The sequence below is a fragment of the Podarcis muralis genome, chromosome 1 (assembly GCF_964188315.1).
Source record: "Podarcis muralis chromosome 1, rPodMur119.hap1.1, whole genome shotgun sequence".
In the NCBI taxonomy this organism is placed as follows: Eukaryota; Metazoa; Chordata; class Lepidosauria; order Squamata; family Lacertidae; genus Podarcis; species Podarcis muralis.
Genome location: NC_135655.1, coordinates 34,402,478 through 34,421,318, shown reverse-complemented (window position 1 = coordinate 34,421,318; position 18,841 = coordinate 34,402,478). Strand labels below are relative to the sequence as shown.

The window sequence follows — 18,841 nt, the reverse complement described above, 5'->3', positions numbered from 1 at the left end:
TCCCCACACAAATCACAACATACCCTGAAATAAAAATAGACAAACATCTGACCTGCAGTGGGGATATGACTTGGCACCACAGAGACTATGAACCTTAGTCCAAAACGTTTTTACAGCATGTCTGCCTGCAAGGTAATGTGCTATGATATTGCGTAGGTACAGACAGTATCGTACGCCCCATCTGACACTTTTTGCTGGCACAACAAATTTTAGGATTGAGCTGTAAAGGTTGAAGTATTGAACACACTTCCTCATAGACTCACAAACAACAGAGATTAGGTTTGAGATTCAATTGTACAATCCGAGCTCCATTAACGTCAGAGGAGAAATTAAATCAGAGATGTAAAGTGACTCAGGATGGCATTCTGTATCTGACCACAGCTATCCTGCCATGCAATTGCCAGGTCAAAAGAAACAGACAGAGTTACATTTCTATCATTCAAATTGTGGCAGTTGGAAGATCAGTTTTAAAAGAATAAAAATAAAGCTTGACTAGGCGAATTCTTGGCATATACATGCATTCAGTTTATCATCAACTTTTTTTTTTATTTAAAAAAGGTTTACAAATTTGGGTAGGAGGCGGATGCTTCGTAAAATGTGTATAGACAGATCATTCATACTTCAGAAAAAGAAGAGGGGGGAAAGGGAAACAGTGGACAGCTGCTCAACTGCTTCCACCTCTGTCCTGGGGGTCTAAAAGGCAGAGCAATGGAACGCTGCTGCTGCTGCTGCTGCTTGACTTTAGCAACATGAATAAAATCCAGGCAATTTTATGGGAAGTGGGAGGCTTATCCTTTTAGGGAGGGATTAACAATATAGGCTGGTGAAGCCAATAGCCTGTGCAGCAAAGTGACAAGGCGGCCCATCAAAGGCCCCACGTTGAACATAATGAAGTTGGCTCCTGACAGACGTGTACTGTAGTTCCGTTTTGCATCCCTGATTGCTTCTGTTGCTGCCCATCTGCAGTCTGCCAGAGAGGGATCCTTTTCATTGAACTAGAAAAACGTACATAAAGTGCAAATCAAGACTCAGGTTTCCCCAACAGTTTCGAATGCTTAGGATCTTTATTACCAGTATTGCCAACTTGGTCTTGTCATTAGCACCAGGCTTGGTGATATTCTTCACTTTCTAAAAAACAACACTTGGTGGCATTCTTCACTTAAAAGGCAGGTAGAAAACAGGGGTGCTTTATGCCAAATGGATGTGGTAGGAAGCTGCCAGGAGTACCATCACTGTAATATGCAAATGCTAGACAGTGCCCAAAAAATTAGTGCATTTCTGCAAGAAGAGAGTCCAGTAATCACCGGAAACAGACCACATCTTTGGATCTTATTGCTTACAAAACAGTCCCGTAATCATCATTAAAAGGAATTACGTTGGGTATCCCTCTGTTCAGTCTTCGTTGAGAACTGCTTCTGTCTTCCCTGCATCTACAATGAAAGATCAAATATATGATTAAATGCCAGAATACATGTTGCAGGCAGGCCAACACAGTACTTATACTGAATATCTGAGTTTATATATATTTTATAGAGAGAGAGAAAACGGCAACATTCTTACTGTTCGGGTTTTTTAGTAGCAGGAATCTGAACCCAGATTTTTGAGGTCTTAACTACACCACCACATGCTTGAAAACCAAACCCTGGTCTTGCTGCTTATCACAACTGTACTATTTTTCATTTCATTTTTTAAAAAAGATCTCTCAAATGCTAAATCAGCAATGAGAACTCAAGAAATCCGAGTAGGCTGAAACTAAATGTTTTGGGGAACATATGGATGCCACCTCTCTGCATCTCTTTCCTACCTTCACAGCAAATGTTTCATTCTAAGATGATTTGTGATATGATGTCATTGTGGTTCAAATTTTCCCACCCACCCTCCACGTCATTGGCACAATGAGATCACATCATCCAGAACAGCAGCAGCAGCAGCTACACTTTCCTTATCTTGGTCTGGGTTCCCGCATCATATCAAGCTATATTTTAAAACAAACTATGGTTTAAAGCAGGGGTCAGCAAACTTTTTCAGCAGGGGGCCAGTCCACTGTCCCTCAGATCTTGTGGGGGGCTGGACTATATTTCTTTGGGGGGGGATGAATGAATTCCTATGCCCCACAAATAACCCAGAGGTGCATTAAAAACACCAGGCAGGCCCCACAAATAACTCAGAGGTGCATTTTAAATAAAAGGGCACATTCTACTCATGTAAAAACAAGCCGATTCCTGGACTATCCACGGGCTGGATTTAGAAGGCGATTGGGCCAGATCCAGCCCCTGGGCATTAGTTTGCCTACCCATGGTTTAAAGTTAAAGAGTGGCATCCTGGTGAAGCTTGCTCAAACATACCAGAGTCATTCCTTCCCATACTCCTGCTTCTGCCTTGCTAGAGAGGAAACAAACCAGAGTTTGGTTGATGTCATCTGAACTTGGCTCCTGGGTTGTTTTCTCCAAACAAACCACAAGTGGTAACCAAGGTTTCTTGTCTTTCCACTCATGGTTTGTTTGGAGGAAACAAACCAGCAGCCCCCAGTTCAGGGAACATGACAAGCCAAACTCTGTGTGGTCTAGCTGTGGCAGCAGGAGTAAGGCATGAGCCAGATGCTGCTTGCTCACACTAAACCATAGTTTGTTCTAAACTATGGACTGGTGTGATGTGTGAACCGGGCCATTACATATTTTGGAGCTCACTTATAAAGAACTGATATTATCTGATTTAAAGTCCAGTGGCCAATCAAGGGAAGATACAACAGTTTCAGAGACACTTCTGCATGGGGGATAAATACTCTGACTGCATTGCCCAAATTGTGGAATGCAGACAGGCTGCTGCAATCTATACAGTACATCTTCTGGCAGAAACCTATTTTCACATATGAATTGAATTCCTGGATCAGGCCTAAGGTGAGTTCCATGTAATTAATTCTAGGGAGCTTGTAATATCACAATATGATGGGTGGCAGATTTGATGATGTCGTAAATAAATGAACATACCAACTAAATTCCTGAATTTCTTTTTGGCTTCTGCTCTTTCTTCAGCATCAAAATACCACACAGTCATGGCATACCTGTAAAGGAGAGGAAATCGATTTAAGTCTCTAAATACTACCCTGAGAGAGGAGAAAACTACACTTTTCTCTCATATAAATATAATAATAATAATAATAATAATAATAATAATAATAATAATACAGAAAGAGTGATTCACTTCAATGTTAGAAATATATTAATAAGCAGCCAAATTGGTCAGTAGGTGACAGTCTAGGCATGTACATCACAACTCTGTTCATTTGCATGCAAGGCACACAGGTATAAATAGGCAGGCAAATACAGCTGTTTTTTATGTCTTCATCTCTATCCAGTTATAGACACATCTAGAGAGTAACACAGCATACAACATGTAACCTAAGTTGTCTCTAAGTTCTGTATGGCAATATTATGAAACATGAAAATAATTGACTATAGCTATCAAGTACATTGTCTAAAGCAAAGATCACCAGGTGTCACTAACGTAAAAATGCCATCAGAAAGAACCACATGAGCAAAAATATTTTACACATGCCCAGATCGGTGAGAGCAATAATGGCAGCAGCAGCATAAACAGTGGCAAAGGGATGTGGGAAATAATGGTGGCAGCCAAAGGTTCAAGTCAACAGGAGCTTCAGACAACTACCTGCAGCCACTTCACCCCTCCTTTTGCCTAAGTGATGAAATGAGCCAGGGACCACAGCTAGCCATAGTTTCCTTTTATGTCGGAACCAGGAAACTATGGTTGATAGCTTCCAAACAAGCTAGAATATGAAGTCATATGGTCTAAAGTTTGCTTCCAGATCCAGGCTTGTATGAAAACTATTAAACAGAGTTTCCTGGTTTGGGCAGAACCAGAAACTACAGCAAATTGTGGTTCTTGGTTGGTTGGTTTGCTTGCTTGCGCAAAGTGGGGAGCCAAACAGGTGTATGCAGGTGCCTGAAGTTTGTGCTTATTTTGGCTCATTAAACTTAGGTCTCAATCCTCCAAGCCAGGATTTACATGGAAAGCTACTGTCAAACCATTTGCTATGTACCTCATCCTTTATGGGGCTGTTTTGAAAGAAGTGCTTGCTGGAGGTACTTTTCTGAATAGGGTTGGACAACATGTTCAGCATCCAGAAGCACAGTAGGAATCATATGTTGAGGCAAGAGGTCAACACTAATTTGCATAGTGCTTTACACAAAACCATGCAAATGCAAATCACCGTCATTCAGGGCTTTTATTTACTCTAAATGTGAAAAATCATTAAGTCATTTCCTCACAAACATAAAATATGGCATTAGAAGAAGCTATGGTGAAAAATAAAGATAATGAATCGAAACTGTGTTTATGATAGTTCATAGGCAGTTTCTTGATGGTTTTTAAATAACTCATAGTATAATCCCATCAGGGGTTTTTTAAAATCTATTTTGATTTTGGGATTCTGGTGGATTTTGTTCTTTTTTAAAATTTATGTTGCTTTTGATTTGATGGTCTTCTGTTTTATGTTGTATTTAAGTTGTTTGTACACTTATTTACTGTATGCCACCCAGAGAATTTGGGATTGTAGGGTGACATACAAATGCTCATAGTAATAAATAAACAAGCAAGCAAACAATTCATATTTTTGTCCCTGCTAATTTCTTCAGCAAAATTCGGCTTTAATGGCTAAGCCAGAATATTGGTCCATATAGCACAGTTTCCTCTAGCCTGAGTGGAAGCAACTCTCCAGGTCTAAGGCAGTGCAAGAAAGGTCCTTCTGAGATCTGCTACTTTACATCATTTAACTAGAGATGCCTGGAGATGGTCTTCTGCATGTAAATAATGTAGCCTACCACACTGGACCCATTGGGAGGAGTTTAGTGTTGCACTAAGGCATTGTTGTGTTAGGGAAAACATTTTGGCTTGTCAGATGGAATGATTCTTCTTCTCCTCCTGGCCTGAGCCCATCTGCAGGTGGGAGGGGGGAGAGAGAAGTGGGGATGCCCTGTTGTGCAAGAGGAAGTCCTTATGCAGGGCTTCCTCTGATGACTCAGATGAACCCATTTACTATTTATTACTTGAATAACAATGTTTCTCTAGGTGACGTGCAAAAGAATACACAATTAAAACAATATTCGAAATAAACAAAACCAATAAAGCCCACTGAACCACAATTCAGTCATAAAATCAACGCAGAGGGGCAACCAATTCACCATCAACAGAGCACCCATCCAACAACTAAAACCAATCAATGGCTGTCTATCTTGGGAGCAAGGACATAAAAATGCAAAATATCCAATCCTCCAGGGCAGATTTGGAGAGCACACAGGAAATGGGGAGAGGCAGGGGTAGCCTGGGTGCCAGAATTGAAGTCCATTCCACTCACAGATGCCACAACTGGGTATCATCCAATGGTTTTTTTTTTAAAAAAAACCTCACATCTTCTTTACCTTGTTGCATAGGAGGGCTGCACTTCATGTGGGTTCCTTCGATCTGACCAGAAAAAAAGTAATCTGTCGAAGAGAGGTTCAACGTCTGCTACGTAGGACTTGCCCTCCGGGAATATTCGTAGAATTCCACCATGTAGCTTGAGAGAGAGAGAGAGAGAGAGAGAGAGAGAGAGAGAGAGAGAGAGAGAAGAAGAGGATTCATTTTTAAACTTAAGAAAATTTTAGATATGATTGTGAATCGTAAGTGTTTGAGAAACAGAAGGGGAGATTTAATGTAAAGTAAAAGAAAAAATATTACTGGGAGGAGAAGCACCGTTAATGGGCTTAGGAATGACTGACTGACTCAACAGGATAAATACAGAAGTATACCACTGTTTAGGCACATGATAGAAAAGAAACAGCTTTATTTATTCTTTCTTTTTATAGAATGCTTGTCTTATCATTTGTGGAGTTGTTTTCTTTTCTTTTCTTTCTTTTTTTAAAAAGGTTGCCGCCTCCTGTTGGGTTCGTTGGAACTTGCAAGCTAGGCATGGTTCTTGAGAATATTTCAAAGTGTACACTTGCATATACGGTTGTTTCTCTTCAGATCCCACCCCTCCCCATAAACTTCCATGTGGGACACTGTTGTAAAAGTAAAATCTAGTTTGTTAAAAGTGCCAAGGAGGCTCCTATGACCCTGACAGAGCAACAATTCACAGAGTTCCCTGAGAAGAGAGATTGGTTGCAAAACCACTCTGATAACTGGAGCTCTCTGAGGGGAAGCAACATCTCCTAAAAACTCTTAGCACCCTTAACAAAGTACAGCTCCCAGTTTTCTCCGGGTGGAGCCACAGCTGTTTGAAGTGATATGACATGGCTTTAAATGCATAGCACAGATGGGGCAAGAGTTTCCTCACTGTTTTGTCTCTGCTACGCCAAACCAGGGGGCTTTATTTACCCCACTCCTCTCTGTTTATTTATTGCTCTCAGGCTTGTTACTGGCACTTACACAGCAGCCCAACTGTAAGCCATGGGGCACAACCACAGGACTGTCACTTTGGTTGAGAGTTTTACTTCACAAGGAGCGTGGGAAGCATCAATGGAAACGGCAGGTACATTTTCCTCCTGGGAAATGCCAAAACTTGGATGAAGAGTCTAACTACGCAGACATCAAAGCCGTCTCTGGTCCCACAATCTGCCAGCCAACCAAGTGGAGAGGCAGCAGCAACCTGTGCTGCCTTAAGGCCTTTTAAAAACATGGTGGAGTTTAGAAGCATTTTCCAGCCGCCTCTGAGCTCCCAGAATAAGTCCAGGTTGACACATTTCAATAGGGGATTGCAGCCAATTATAGCTCCTGGTGAGCTACATATACGATACTTGTGTTTGCCACTTGTAGACACTTTTGTGTATACTTAAGGGGAAAAAAAACATTTTAGGGAATTGGTCCTAATAATATGGCAGCTTGCAAGTTATAATGAGTCCCCCAGGAGGCAGCAACTCATTTAACTCGCTCGGGCAATTTATATACTACTTATATTTAAACAAAACTCTAAGCAGAAACGAGTTCTAAGAAAATGTAGTCCGGGTTCTTCTATTCCCTATTCAGAGGGTTTGGGATCTTACTGGCTTGGTTTGCACATCAATGGTTTACCACGATCACACCTTTATGGTCTATTTCGCTCCTTGAAGCCACAAATGCCTGGCTTTGTGTTATGTCCGAATCAGGGATCATGGCTTGTTTTGTTCCCAAGAAACCACAATCAGTAGCTGAGTTTGTTCTTGGATTACTGAGCTGGAGTTTTGCAGCAAACAAACCACAATCCCCAGTTCAGCTGCAAAACTAAGCCAGGGATTGTGCTTTGCTTCTTCCCAGGACAAGAGAATAGAAGTGAGCAATGTTTTACCACGATGTGCAAGCTGGGCCATTCTGTCAATATTTCCTTGTCCGTCACGAGGGCTGGGCACTGCTATTGACTGTAGAAGACATTTTTTTTTCCAGATTCAGGGCTTTGAAAATTGATGTTTTTGACAGATCCAAAGGGCACAATGCCAACTCATTTCTCTTCAGGTACATCATGGCAAACTGCTTCCAAGCCCTGAACAGGTATGTTAGCAAATACACTATTTATGAGGTTTAGGCTAAGGCATGGAGGGCGAGGCATACCCGATAATGAAAAAATACAAGTTTGCACAACCTCCTTCTGCATAACGCAAGACAAAAAAAATCCCTCATAAGCACAATTGTTCCTTTAGCATTCTTTAAAGGTTGTTTCATTGGAGGGAGGGATAGTTCAAAGGATGAGGGGACTACAAACTATCCTGTGATTCTTTATGTAATCTGCTTCAGCTGCCAAGAGCACATTTGTTTCTTTGCGGTGTTGTTTTGCTTTCATCAGGCTAAAACCTTCATTATTCATCTCTTTAAACCCTCAGCCCAGAACCTCCAAATAACTACTTGCCTTCCAAAAATCGTGTGTCAAATGGAAATAAAAATAATGCAACAAGGAAATGAATTTTAGCTTCAGGTTTTCCCTGTGCTCACTGTAAACAGTGGTTATGTATCCAGTAACAAAACGGTGTTATGGTTCAGTTGCTTCCCAACCTAGTGCCCTCCTGGTGTTTTTGACTACAACTCCCATTAGGTGTGCCAGATGAGGCTGAGAGAAGTTGTCGTCTGAAACATCTGGATGTGATAGATTGGGGAAGTCTGGCTTAGGCCAGGAGCGGATGGCCAGGGGAAGCATCACAGCTGGCAACACATCATGGCAATGGTGGCACTGCCACATTCTGGGCTGGGGTGGAGCAGTGCATCAGTGATGTCCTACCTTCGAATCCCAGTTCTTGTTCAGGTAGTAAATACAGGTGATACAGCGCCCATCGCCATTGGGATTGTCTACATGACGCACATAGCCAGTTCCATTTCCAGGGTAGCAGGCTACCATTGCCTAAGCGATGAAATGCAAAGAGAATGAACATTGGTTAGATTTTTCTTCATGGATGTTTTATTGTTTGTTTTTTTGAAGAAAATACTTAAAATGCATAGACAGCAAACATCAATAGAATGCTCACCATAAAACTGTTGAGAGAAACATATACCCCACCCTGGGAATCAATGATAATTGACACAGAAGCAAGCAAAGCACTTAACGCAAACTGAAATCAAGAGGATACCAAACTGAGACGAGAAAACCAATATGAACGAGATAAAATGGCAATAAGGGGATAATGTAGAAGAGAAATGGATAAAATATTTGCAGATACCAATAGAATTAAGTGCAGATTTTTTTAAATTAAAAAATGAATAAACAAACCCCCCAAATAATGTTTCTGCTTTTTTCTTAAACTTTCTGTTTACTCTTTTTTGCCATGACCCAAACAACAATGCCAAGCTTTTCACCTACTGATCACAGACTGATTTCTGTAGGTGCTAACAAGATTATTCGCACACACCCCATTCTCCTGTAAAATCAATGCTCTTAAGAAGCAATGCTCCTGGATGAAGAATGTGAAACTCATTCTCATTTCAACTGATTCGTTAATAATTTTAAGCTGGAGATTAGAAGCAGGTGAAACTGAGGAATAGTCAATCAAGTGCCGGCAGAGAACTTAAAAATACATTTTAAAAATTCTGCAGCATTAGTGTAGGAATGGTTGGTCCAATCCTGCATGAAGTTGTCCTGTCTGCACATGCACACCCGCCCCACCCGAAATTCAAGCAAGCACCATGTAAGCACAGGTTGTTGGTGTATGGTCACTTTCTAGTCCATTCTGGTGCTACAGTGCTAGGGTTCAAGGGGCCAAACTAGACACTCCATGAAAATGCTTGTACTGACAGTGGCAACTACCTTTCCATCACCGCCAAAATCGTGATGCATTTGAAGCAGGCCAAGAGGAGGGAAGTGGCATGAAGGGGCAATGTGAAGCAGGAACCTATCATGCACACAGTTTTTCTTACTCACATTAGAATATCATAAAGAGTCCTGCTGGACAAGGCCAAGGATCAATCTGGTCTAGCTTCCTGTTCTCACAGTGGCTGACTAGATGCCTATGGGAAGCCCAAAAGCAGGACTCATGTCCAACAGTACTCTCCCCACTTGAAATTCCCAGCAATTCAGAGGCAGGCTGCCTCCACAGTGGAGACAGAATGCAACCCTCAAGGCTAATAACTGCCAATAGCTCTATCCTCCAAAAATTACTCCAAAGCTTCATTTACTGGTGATAACAGGAACTAGAGGGTTTGGTATATATATTTCTGTGTAATGTCTAGTTCTCAGCCCTAATTACAGATAGGTAGCCGTGTTGGTCTGCCATAGTCAAAACAAAAAAAAATTCCTTCCAGTAGCACCTTAAAGACCAACTAAGTTAGTTCTTGGTATGAGCTTTCGTGTGCATGCACACTTCTTCAGATACTTCTTCAGATGGTGTATCTGAAGAAGTGTGCATGCACACGAAAGCTCATACCAAGAACTAACTTAGTTGGTCTTTAAGGTGCTACTGGAAGGAATTATCTCAGCCCTAAGTTATTCAAGTGATTTTCAAACGACACAATCCACTAGGAAGTTCTCCTGAGCAAATCCCATTGAAATGAATGGCAGGTGTGCAGAAGCTCTTGAATAGCTCCCTTTCATTTTACAGGGACTTTCCAAGGAGAACTTTCAAGTTGAGAACTTTCAGGGTGTGGTTTCAGAGTACAGGACTGAGAGTTGGCCAGGCCTGGATAACAACAGGCCATGTTTTCTTGTGGGGAAACAGGCTGTAATGGTGATGCTCTAAAGATTATCTCCATTTTCATTATCTGCCCCTGAGTTTGCCATATGTCCCTTATCCAAAGGAGCGTTTCTAAATGCTTTCCCATAGCCACTTATTTCAGGTACCTTAATCACATACTGTTCTCTCATATACTCTCATTTTCTTTTAAAGTGTTCAAGTGATACAGTTTCCTTCTTTCAGGATGCTTTATATTTAAATGCCTTGAAGGGAACAAAACTCTACAGCCTGAGGTCGCTCTTGGCTCTTTTGCTGAGCTTTCCAAATCTATCAGACTGCGCTGAAATGGTCTATGTGTCTGCTGTCTGAGGCCGAGCTACAGAACTGGCCAAAACATACTGTATTACACTTCTTGTTCTGAATATTTTCAATACACCGTTAGTCCTCATTTTGTTTAGTTTACCACACCAACAAATTTGAAACACCCACCATAAAGCGCAAGTGAAGACAACAAGGGAGAATGCATGTTGCATTCCAGGTGGGCAGGAAAAGGAGGTTCTTCACGGCACGTACTCATTCAGTCTGCTTTTACAACTGGAACAATATTGGAGGCCGGAGGCTGTCATTCCTGATTATCTTAATTACCACCACTTGCTGGAGGCCAAGTGTCTCCTAATCTGGAGAGGCAGGTGTCTATAGTTACAAGGGGAAATTCTCACCTCACTCTCTGTGGGGGAATGGGCACCGCTGCTCACCTGGAAGCCCCTGGGTCGGAGGCAAGTGGTGCCACAACCTGGTGAGGAAGCTTTGAAGTAAGATGCAATGGGAGTAACCATAGATCAGTGGAAGAGTGCATGCACTGCATGAAGATGCTCCCAGGTTCTATAGTTCTGCTCTATTCTGCCTCAGTCAGACCACACCTGGAATTCCATGCCCAGTTCAGGGTGCAGCCATTTAAGAAGGATATTGACTAGCTGGAATATGTGCAGAGGAAGGCAACCAAGATGATCAAGGGTCTGGAAACCTTGTCATATGAGGAACAGTTGAAGGTGGTGGACTCTCCTTCCTTGGAGGTTTTTAAGCAGAGGTTGGATGGCCATCTGTCATGGATGCTTTAGCTGAGATTCCTGCATTGCAGGGGGTTGGGCTAAATGACCCTTGGGACACCTTCCAGCTCTATGATATGCCTTGCATCTGCAGTTAAAAGACTGAGGTGGCAGGTGATGTGAAGGACCTCCACCTGAGCTAGTATGCAATTAACCTGACCTGGTGTAAGGCAACTTGATATGTATTCTCTATCTTCTTCAAACACATAATATTTCCATTACCATAAATGTTCTTTCACTAGATAATATAATTTATAGAGAGGAGGACTTGATTGCCAGTAGTTTGGTAACAGGTTAAAAAACTATTATTATTATTATTATTATTATTATTATTATTATTAATAATAATAATACCCCGCCCATCTGGCGGGGTTTCTCCAGCCACTCTGGGTGGCTTCCAACAAAACATTAAAATACAGTAGTGCATCAAACATGGTTTTCATCTACTTGTACTGATTGGTGAAAATATGAATAAATTAATATATGTACCATTGGATATCTTGGGCCAATATAGGGCAGCATACAGCTCACCGGCTATACAAAGGAAACGGTCTTGGCATAGTGCCATGTCCATTCAACGATACTTCATACAGTCCTGCCCAGAGAGATATTATTGGATTCATATTCTAAACCCTCGGATTTAGAACACAAGAAAGGAAACAGCAGGCAAAACATCTCTTCCACCCTTCCTTTCATCCCCACCACCACATAAAAACTCAATTGGTGGTTTAGTTACACAAGCCTCTCTCTCTCCAATTCTGGTTGAAATTCATTGAAGAATGCTTGCAGTACAGAGAGCAAAGCAAAATGATGATAAAAAAGATATTGGCAATTAATTGGTAGTGGATGCCTTGCTTTATTTGTTCTAGACACATATACATAAAAACAGAAACACTGGACGTTTTGCAACATGGAACAGACAGTATGTTGCTTTTAATCAAAAGCAAGATAAAATCACCAGCAATTATAGGTTTATAATAAATCCAGTTCACATGTTTCTGCATAGGTTGCTAGCTGAACAGATGTTTGGCACTCTAAACCTTGGCTGTGCTGATTACGCATTGGAGGAGGGCCTCAAGTTCAGTTCCCCCGAACAGATGACAGGTGCATTCAAAGTGAACCAGCTGGTGTGGCGATTGCACACTGAGATCCAAATCTGCAAGGATCATCGCAAAGTGTGTGAACCGTTTTTAACCCTGTGTAGGAGCCAATCAGGAAGGCAATACATGCGTGAGAGTCTGTTGAGAGGCATGGATTAGCCTTACTGGAACATGGTTTGCATGTTGTTTGCTCTCAAGAGATCAGGTTCTTTTTAATAATAATAATAATGCATGCAGTCCAGCTAATGATGAGCAGATGGAAACCTCACAGAGTCAAGGTGGTGTAGTGGTTAGAGTGCCAGACTAGAAGCTTGAGAGACACAGGTTCAAAACCCTACTAAGCCATAGACACAAACTCTAGCGTTCAAAAGCTTATGCCATAAATATATTTGTGAAGTTTATGAAGCTCAGTGGGTAACTTTGGTCCAATCACTGTCTCTTCAGCTTAATTTACCTCACAGGGTTGTTGCAGGAATAAAATTGGAGGAGGCATGCATCCTACCCCGAGATTTTAAGAGGGAAGCACACATTTCCTGTTTTTACTAGGAGTTATCAATCAACTGTATCAGCACAGCTAGAAAAATGTTGCAAGACACTATTCCAAATGGCTTTGGATTTATGTCATTAAGGGGTAGGGTTTTGCACCTATTACACTGAGTTTTTAAAAAACAACTTCCTGTTGAATTTGCAATGGGACTTTAATGGGAAACTATAACTATTTTCTGATCCAAAACCAAGAGGTAGGCTATATATTTAAATATATAAATGTATATGAATAAATGATTAGAATAACGCACCCCAAAAAATCCTTATGTTAAAAAGTGACAGCTCAGGCAGCATAATGTGAGTGGAGAAGAAGGGCTGAAACATTATATACTTTCCACCAACCCCTAGATCAGGGGTCTGCAACCTGCGGCTCCGGAGCCGCATGTGGCTCTTTTACACCTTTGCCGCGGCTCCGGGGCAGATACTAGCGAGGGGAGGAGGCGCATTGTGCGCCCCGACACTCCCCACTGTGGCGGGCGCTGTACTGGCTGTGACGTCGCATGGGGGCAGTGCGTGCGTTAGTCACGCACCGTCCCGACGTCACCTGCCCGCCCGCCCGCCCGCTACATTGTAAGGGGCATGTACGCTGGTCACTGCATTGAAAGGGGGCATGTACGCTGGTCACTGTTTTGAAGGGGAGTGAAGAACACACACACACACACACACACACACACACACACACACACACAAAAAGGTAACTTGTTAATGTAACGTTTATTTCTATGAGGAAGAGTAATTCTGAGGGGTCAAACAAAGAAATAATTTTAAAAAGTGACAAAAAAGTTATTTTTATAATGACGAGTTTCGCGGCTCCCAGATTTTTTTTCTTCGGAAACGGGTCCAAGTGGCTCTTTTTCTCTTAAAGGTTGCAGACCCCTGCCCTAGATGAAGGCTTAAACAATCATAGAATTGTATAGTTGGAAGGAACCCAGACGGTCATCTAGTCCAACCCCCTGCAATGCAGGAATCTCATGTATCCAGGACAAAAGGGCCATCCAACCTGTGTTATAAAACCTCCAATGAAGGAGAGTCCACCACTTTCCTAGGGCGTCCGTTCCTCAGATGACGCATTTTGAGGCTGATGGAACACCACCAAAGTTACTGGAACAATGTAAGCTCATCTGTGTCTGAGAAAGACCCCGTCCTGCCCAAAAACAACCCAAAGCACTTTCTCCACTTTCCCCTGTTGCTTTTGTTTAAACTGAAAGAATGCCCCCCCCCCATTTTTAGGCCCCAGGATTGACTGGAGAAATGACCTGTTTTCTCACTGGCTTTCTTGAGAAAAGTTGGCTCATTTCCAGGTGAATTTAAGGGCAGGGGTGGGGTAGGGGGCAGAGATCTTTTCCATCTCTTATCTTGGTGGCAGGATCCTGTCCCGAGCTTGGGAGTGGGTGGGATGTAATTTCAGGGGTTAGAAATGAATAAAATAGATAAAAAAATTAAAAGTTTGCCCCCTCAAACTGGCTGTGTATTCTCACTTTGCATTTTCATCACAGAGCAAAAGTCTGAAGGCTTTGTTTGGGGGGGTGGGGGAGAGATAAAGGCTGAGAGAAACGCTCAGGCCACAGAATTGTGATTTTTGCTCACAGTCTGCTCTAATTATCAAAACAATTAATCTTTCTTTTGTGAGAAGGGTGTTGTCTTACTCTTTAGCCCCTTCCTGCCCCTCCACCCTTCAACTTATATTGTGATGGATATTTATCTGCAAGCCTCCTAACTCCTCCTGTCCTCTCATTAGGCTCCTTCCTGGGTTCCTGAACATTAAAACTTCTTGTTTTCCCTTTTTAAATCGCATGCAGCAGATGTTCCCATTTTCTGCCCCCCCCCCCCGAAGTGCCCATAATTTAAGAACTGATCAACTGGACACAGAAAGCAGCCATGCCATCACAAGCCGACAATGCAAGAGGCTGTTGAAAACTAATTATTTTCCTGCGCGGGGGGGGGGGGGGGAGAGGGGAGTCAGGAGCCAGCCTCCAATTAGCAAGAGCAAACACTCCGGGTGCATCAATGTATATAGATATATAATATATATGTATGTCTATATACACACACATGTTTCAGTGGAAGCTCTTTCAGTTCAGGGAGACTTCCTCAAACTGCTGTGTGTGTGATCTGGCTCCTTGCCAGCTAGATGATGGCTTAATGACAGTGCTACGTGCAGAGCGTGAGGCTATCAGCAATCAAACACAAACTTCACTCTAGAGTACACTTCACAGAGAAGCGGTCAAGGGAAGGGAAAGCACATAGAAAACATACAGCGCTTCTCAGTTCTGATTCTTGCTGAAAGCTCCCCCCTCCCCACCCTACTATCCCCAGACAAGAACGTACACACAAAAAACCCTTTCATTCCCTTGCCTCTCGCATTCTTCCGGAGCTGAATGCAAGGGGATACATACAGTGAGTTGATATAATTTTTTTATTATTATTAATTTATATACCACTTAATATGCAAAATCCCTAAGCGGTTAACATACAACAAAGTAAGACAATTAAACAGAAAAGAAAAATGGATACACAACACTTAAAACTCAAAATACAAAGAAATGCATTGGTAGAAACATCCTATGCCTTTTTAAAATGTGTTTTTGTGGGGGGGGGACTATAGGGTTGTTATTTGTATTATGTATTTTGTGGTTTTATATCTTGATTTTATTCTGTGAACAGCCCTGTGACCCCCCAGGTATAAGGCGGTATATAAATTCAACCAATCAATGAATCCAGAAAAGCCATCAAGAAAACATTCAGTTCAATGTCAATAAATAATAAAACAGAACAGTGTGAAGAATCTTATGAGCCAGAAAACACCTGCATAAAGAGATGGGTGGGTCTTCAAGGAGGTGTTTGAAGCTTTCCATTCATTCTGCATCATGAACAGCACATGGAAGGGTGGCCCAGAGAGTGGGCAGAATTCTGACCAGTGGCCATGTTAACTGGGGTGGATGAGAGTCCAGTAAGAGCTGAAATGACACAGTTTCCTCAGTCCTGGTTTAAAAGATAAATTCACCAATGGGATTTGGACTGCCCTCAGAGCATCCTCTGTGGAATCCCTTAACCTCAGCAGTGCTTACAACAACCTTGTGGTGTTGGCCAGTGTCGTTTTCCTAACGTCACAGGTGGGTGGTTGAGGTTGAAAGAATGGTGTCTTGCATGAATAGTGCTTCTATCCTGCCCCTGAGCCAACGAGATGAACTAGCGACCTCAGAATGATGGCCTTCTGAGTTGCAGCACATTCACTTGCCTGAGTCATCTGCTCTGAAGACACCTTAGTGCATTATGCCTTGTTTGCAGTGCTTTATGGGTTTGGAAAGAATATTCACTGTATAAGGAAAACTTGTGACGGGCCTTCCCTAATACGGTGGTACCTTGGGTTAAGAACTTAATTCGTTCTGGAGGTCGGTTCTTAACCTGAAACTGTTCTTAACCTGAGGTACCACTTTAGCTAATGGGGTCTCCCACTGCCGCTGGAGCACAATTTCTGTTCTCATCCTGAAGCAAAGTTCTTAACCCAAGGTACTATTTCTGGGTTAGCAGAGTCTGTAACCTGAAGCGTCTGTAACCTGAGGTACCACTGTACCAGGAAGCAGTCTATTTAAGTGGGGGTTGGTATGTCTCTAAGGACTGTTTCCTCACTTCCAAGAGTCATATCCTCACCAAACATCTAAAAGGCATTCTTATATCACCCACCGTTATGGCTTCCTTCAAAGAATCCTGGGAGCTGTAGTTTAAGGGTGCTGGGAACAGTAGCTCTGTGAGGGCATCTCTTAACAACTCTCAGCACCCTTAAAAAATTATGTTGCCCAGAATTCTCTGAGGGAAGCCGTGGCTGTTAAGGTGGTACAAGAATGCTTTAAAGGTATGTGATCTTCTCCCTGTTTCAACACGGAATAGAGTCATAACCTTAAAAGGAATCTGCTTCAGGTTATTTTAAGTATATCTATATATGTGTAAGTTATATCTATACAGCAGCAGGGAAATGTGTGGTTGCTGAATTTTTCAGCAGCCCCTGCAAGCATTTAGAACTTTATAATTCTGTTTTATTAATCACCCAACAGAATACTGGCACAGCTGATGTATCAATTAATTAATGCCTTCTGGGGTGCCATTTAAAGTAAATATGCATACCTAGAGATGGCAACATGAGGTTCTATGTTTAAAAACCACTGGCCCTGATCTGGTTCTAGTAACATTAATACAGTAATTAATTGATAAAAGTCCCACTTGACAAGGACCTGTCCTCCCTGTTTTTTTGTAAAGTGTAAGGCACATAGAAGATGGTGCTATATGTCCGTAAGAAGTAGGAAAAGTGTGTTTTATCAGCAATATCACCAAACTGAAACTAAAGCATCAGAGATTTTCAGCCTGGTTTTAAAAAGGGTAAGTATGCCCCGTCCTCCTTTGATCCTATAAGCTTTCCTGCACCTCTCTGAATGTATGCAACCCACAAATGCGAAACAAACAAACAAACAAAAACCAGCACAGGAATTGTTTGTGTTTAAGTGCTACCCTGGGGAGGGTCCCAGCCAATTATTTCATTTGCAGCTCCAGTCACAGGAAGCTAAGAATCTGCCTTATACCGAGTCAGATCAATAGTTCATCAGTGTAGCCTACGCTGGAATCCTGGAGAGGGGCTGCTATAGCCAGACAAGACCGTCTCCCAGCCCTACCTGGGGATACTATAGCAACAGTGCTTCCTTGCAAGTAGATCTGCTGGTAGGTCAGAGGTATAGCTCCACTGGCAGACTGTAGCTGGGTCTATTCCCACCAGCAGATGCACCCAGGAGGAGGAGGAAGAAGATGCTTTGTGATGTCTGGTCCATTCCCTGGCAGCATTTCTACTTAGGAAGAAGGGGATAGCCATTGCATGCAGATTTCCATGCTTCAATCTGCTTCTGAGTAGGACTGCAGGCCAGGAAGGGGCCCCATGTCCAGATGTCATTGAAACATCACTAGAGTATCTTCCATTTGGTTATTTTCCATAGGAGAACTCCACCACGTAGTTCTCCATATGAGACAGATGCTCCCAGGTAACAGTACAGATTAATATATGGGGTGAGTGGGGACAATTGGTCTGAATGTGCCTAAATGATGGCAATGTTTTTTGTTACTGAATATTCCCCAGTTAAGACAAATTATCAAAGATTTCTTATGTTTTGTTTTAAGAAATGAAGTCATGCCTGATACACCTGTGGATACCATGGAAGTGAATCACTAGAAGGCTCAGAGCACACAGTTAACAGCCAAGTGAAGAAGAGAGAGAAAAAAGGAGGTCTCTGTTGACCCCATGCCAATCACTCTCCAGATGTGTAGGATCATGGAACATGCACAGAGTCTTAATTCAGCAAAGCAGAAACTCGGAGGGGAAAAATACAAAAATGCAAAGGGGAAAAAACAAACCCGCAAGAACAAAATGACGATCCAATTGCTCGACTTTGAAATATTCAGATTCAGGAAGCAATATAAGTACAAAGTAATTCCCAAGGGCTTCTTGTGATTGATTATCATTAATCACTTCAGAGGTGAAAACCCAGGGAAAGTAAGCGATTTTTCAACAAGCTAGTGGCAAGAGTTCAAAAGCAAATCAAGATTGGATGATGCCTGAAACAGTACTTTAGCCACAGGCCAAGATTACTGAACATACCAAAATCCGACACCAAATTCTGCACATAGTAAAGTGCACACAAGAAACCACAAAAGTTCATATTTGCACAGCCTCCACAATTATTCTAGGAAAATGCTCCATCCAACTGCATGATGCACATGGCTAACAGTTAATTTGTATTTTATTTTTAAAGGTGGATCCAAGTTCCTGAGCTTTAAATGGCAAAATGTATGTACCTGTGCAATTGAGAATGGCCACACACATAATTAACCACAGAAGAAGCTGCTGGGAAAGGACTGGGCCTCCCTTCTCTGTGTAAAGTAATCGGACTGCTTCATTGTACAGGCAATGGGCACAATTGAGGCGATG

General features: G+C 42.2%; 1 protein-coding gene across 3 annotated transcripts in view; it reads right to left on the bottom strand.

Moving 5' to 3' along the window:
• Positions 1–520: 520 nt before the first annotated feature.
• Positions 521–18,841, bottom strand: part of EGLN3 (egl-9 family hypoxia inducible factor 3) — a 37,698-nt gene continuing 19,377 nt past the window's right edge. For all 3 annotated transcript variants that reach the window (XM_077926058.1, XM_028720980.2, XM_028720984.2), the window contains exons 2-5: positions 8,240–8,359; positions 5,436–5,572; positions 2,988–3,061; positions 521–1,430 (exon numbers count right to left, since the gene is read on the bottom strand). In XM_077926058.1, coding sequence (XP_077782184.1) covers positions 1,393–1,430; positions 2,988–3,061; positions 5,436–5,572; positions 8,240–8,359 — 369 coding nt within the window. In that variant the 3' untranslated portion in view covers positions 521–1,392. The remainder of the gene's footprint in view (positions 1,431–2,987; positions 3,062–5,435; positions 5,573–8,239; positions 8,360–18,841) is intronic.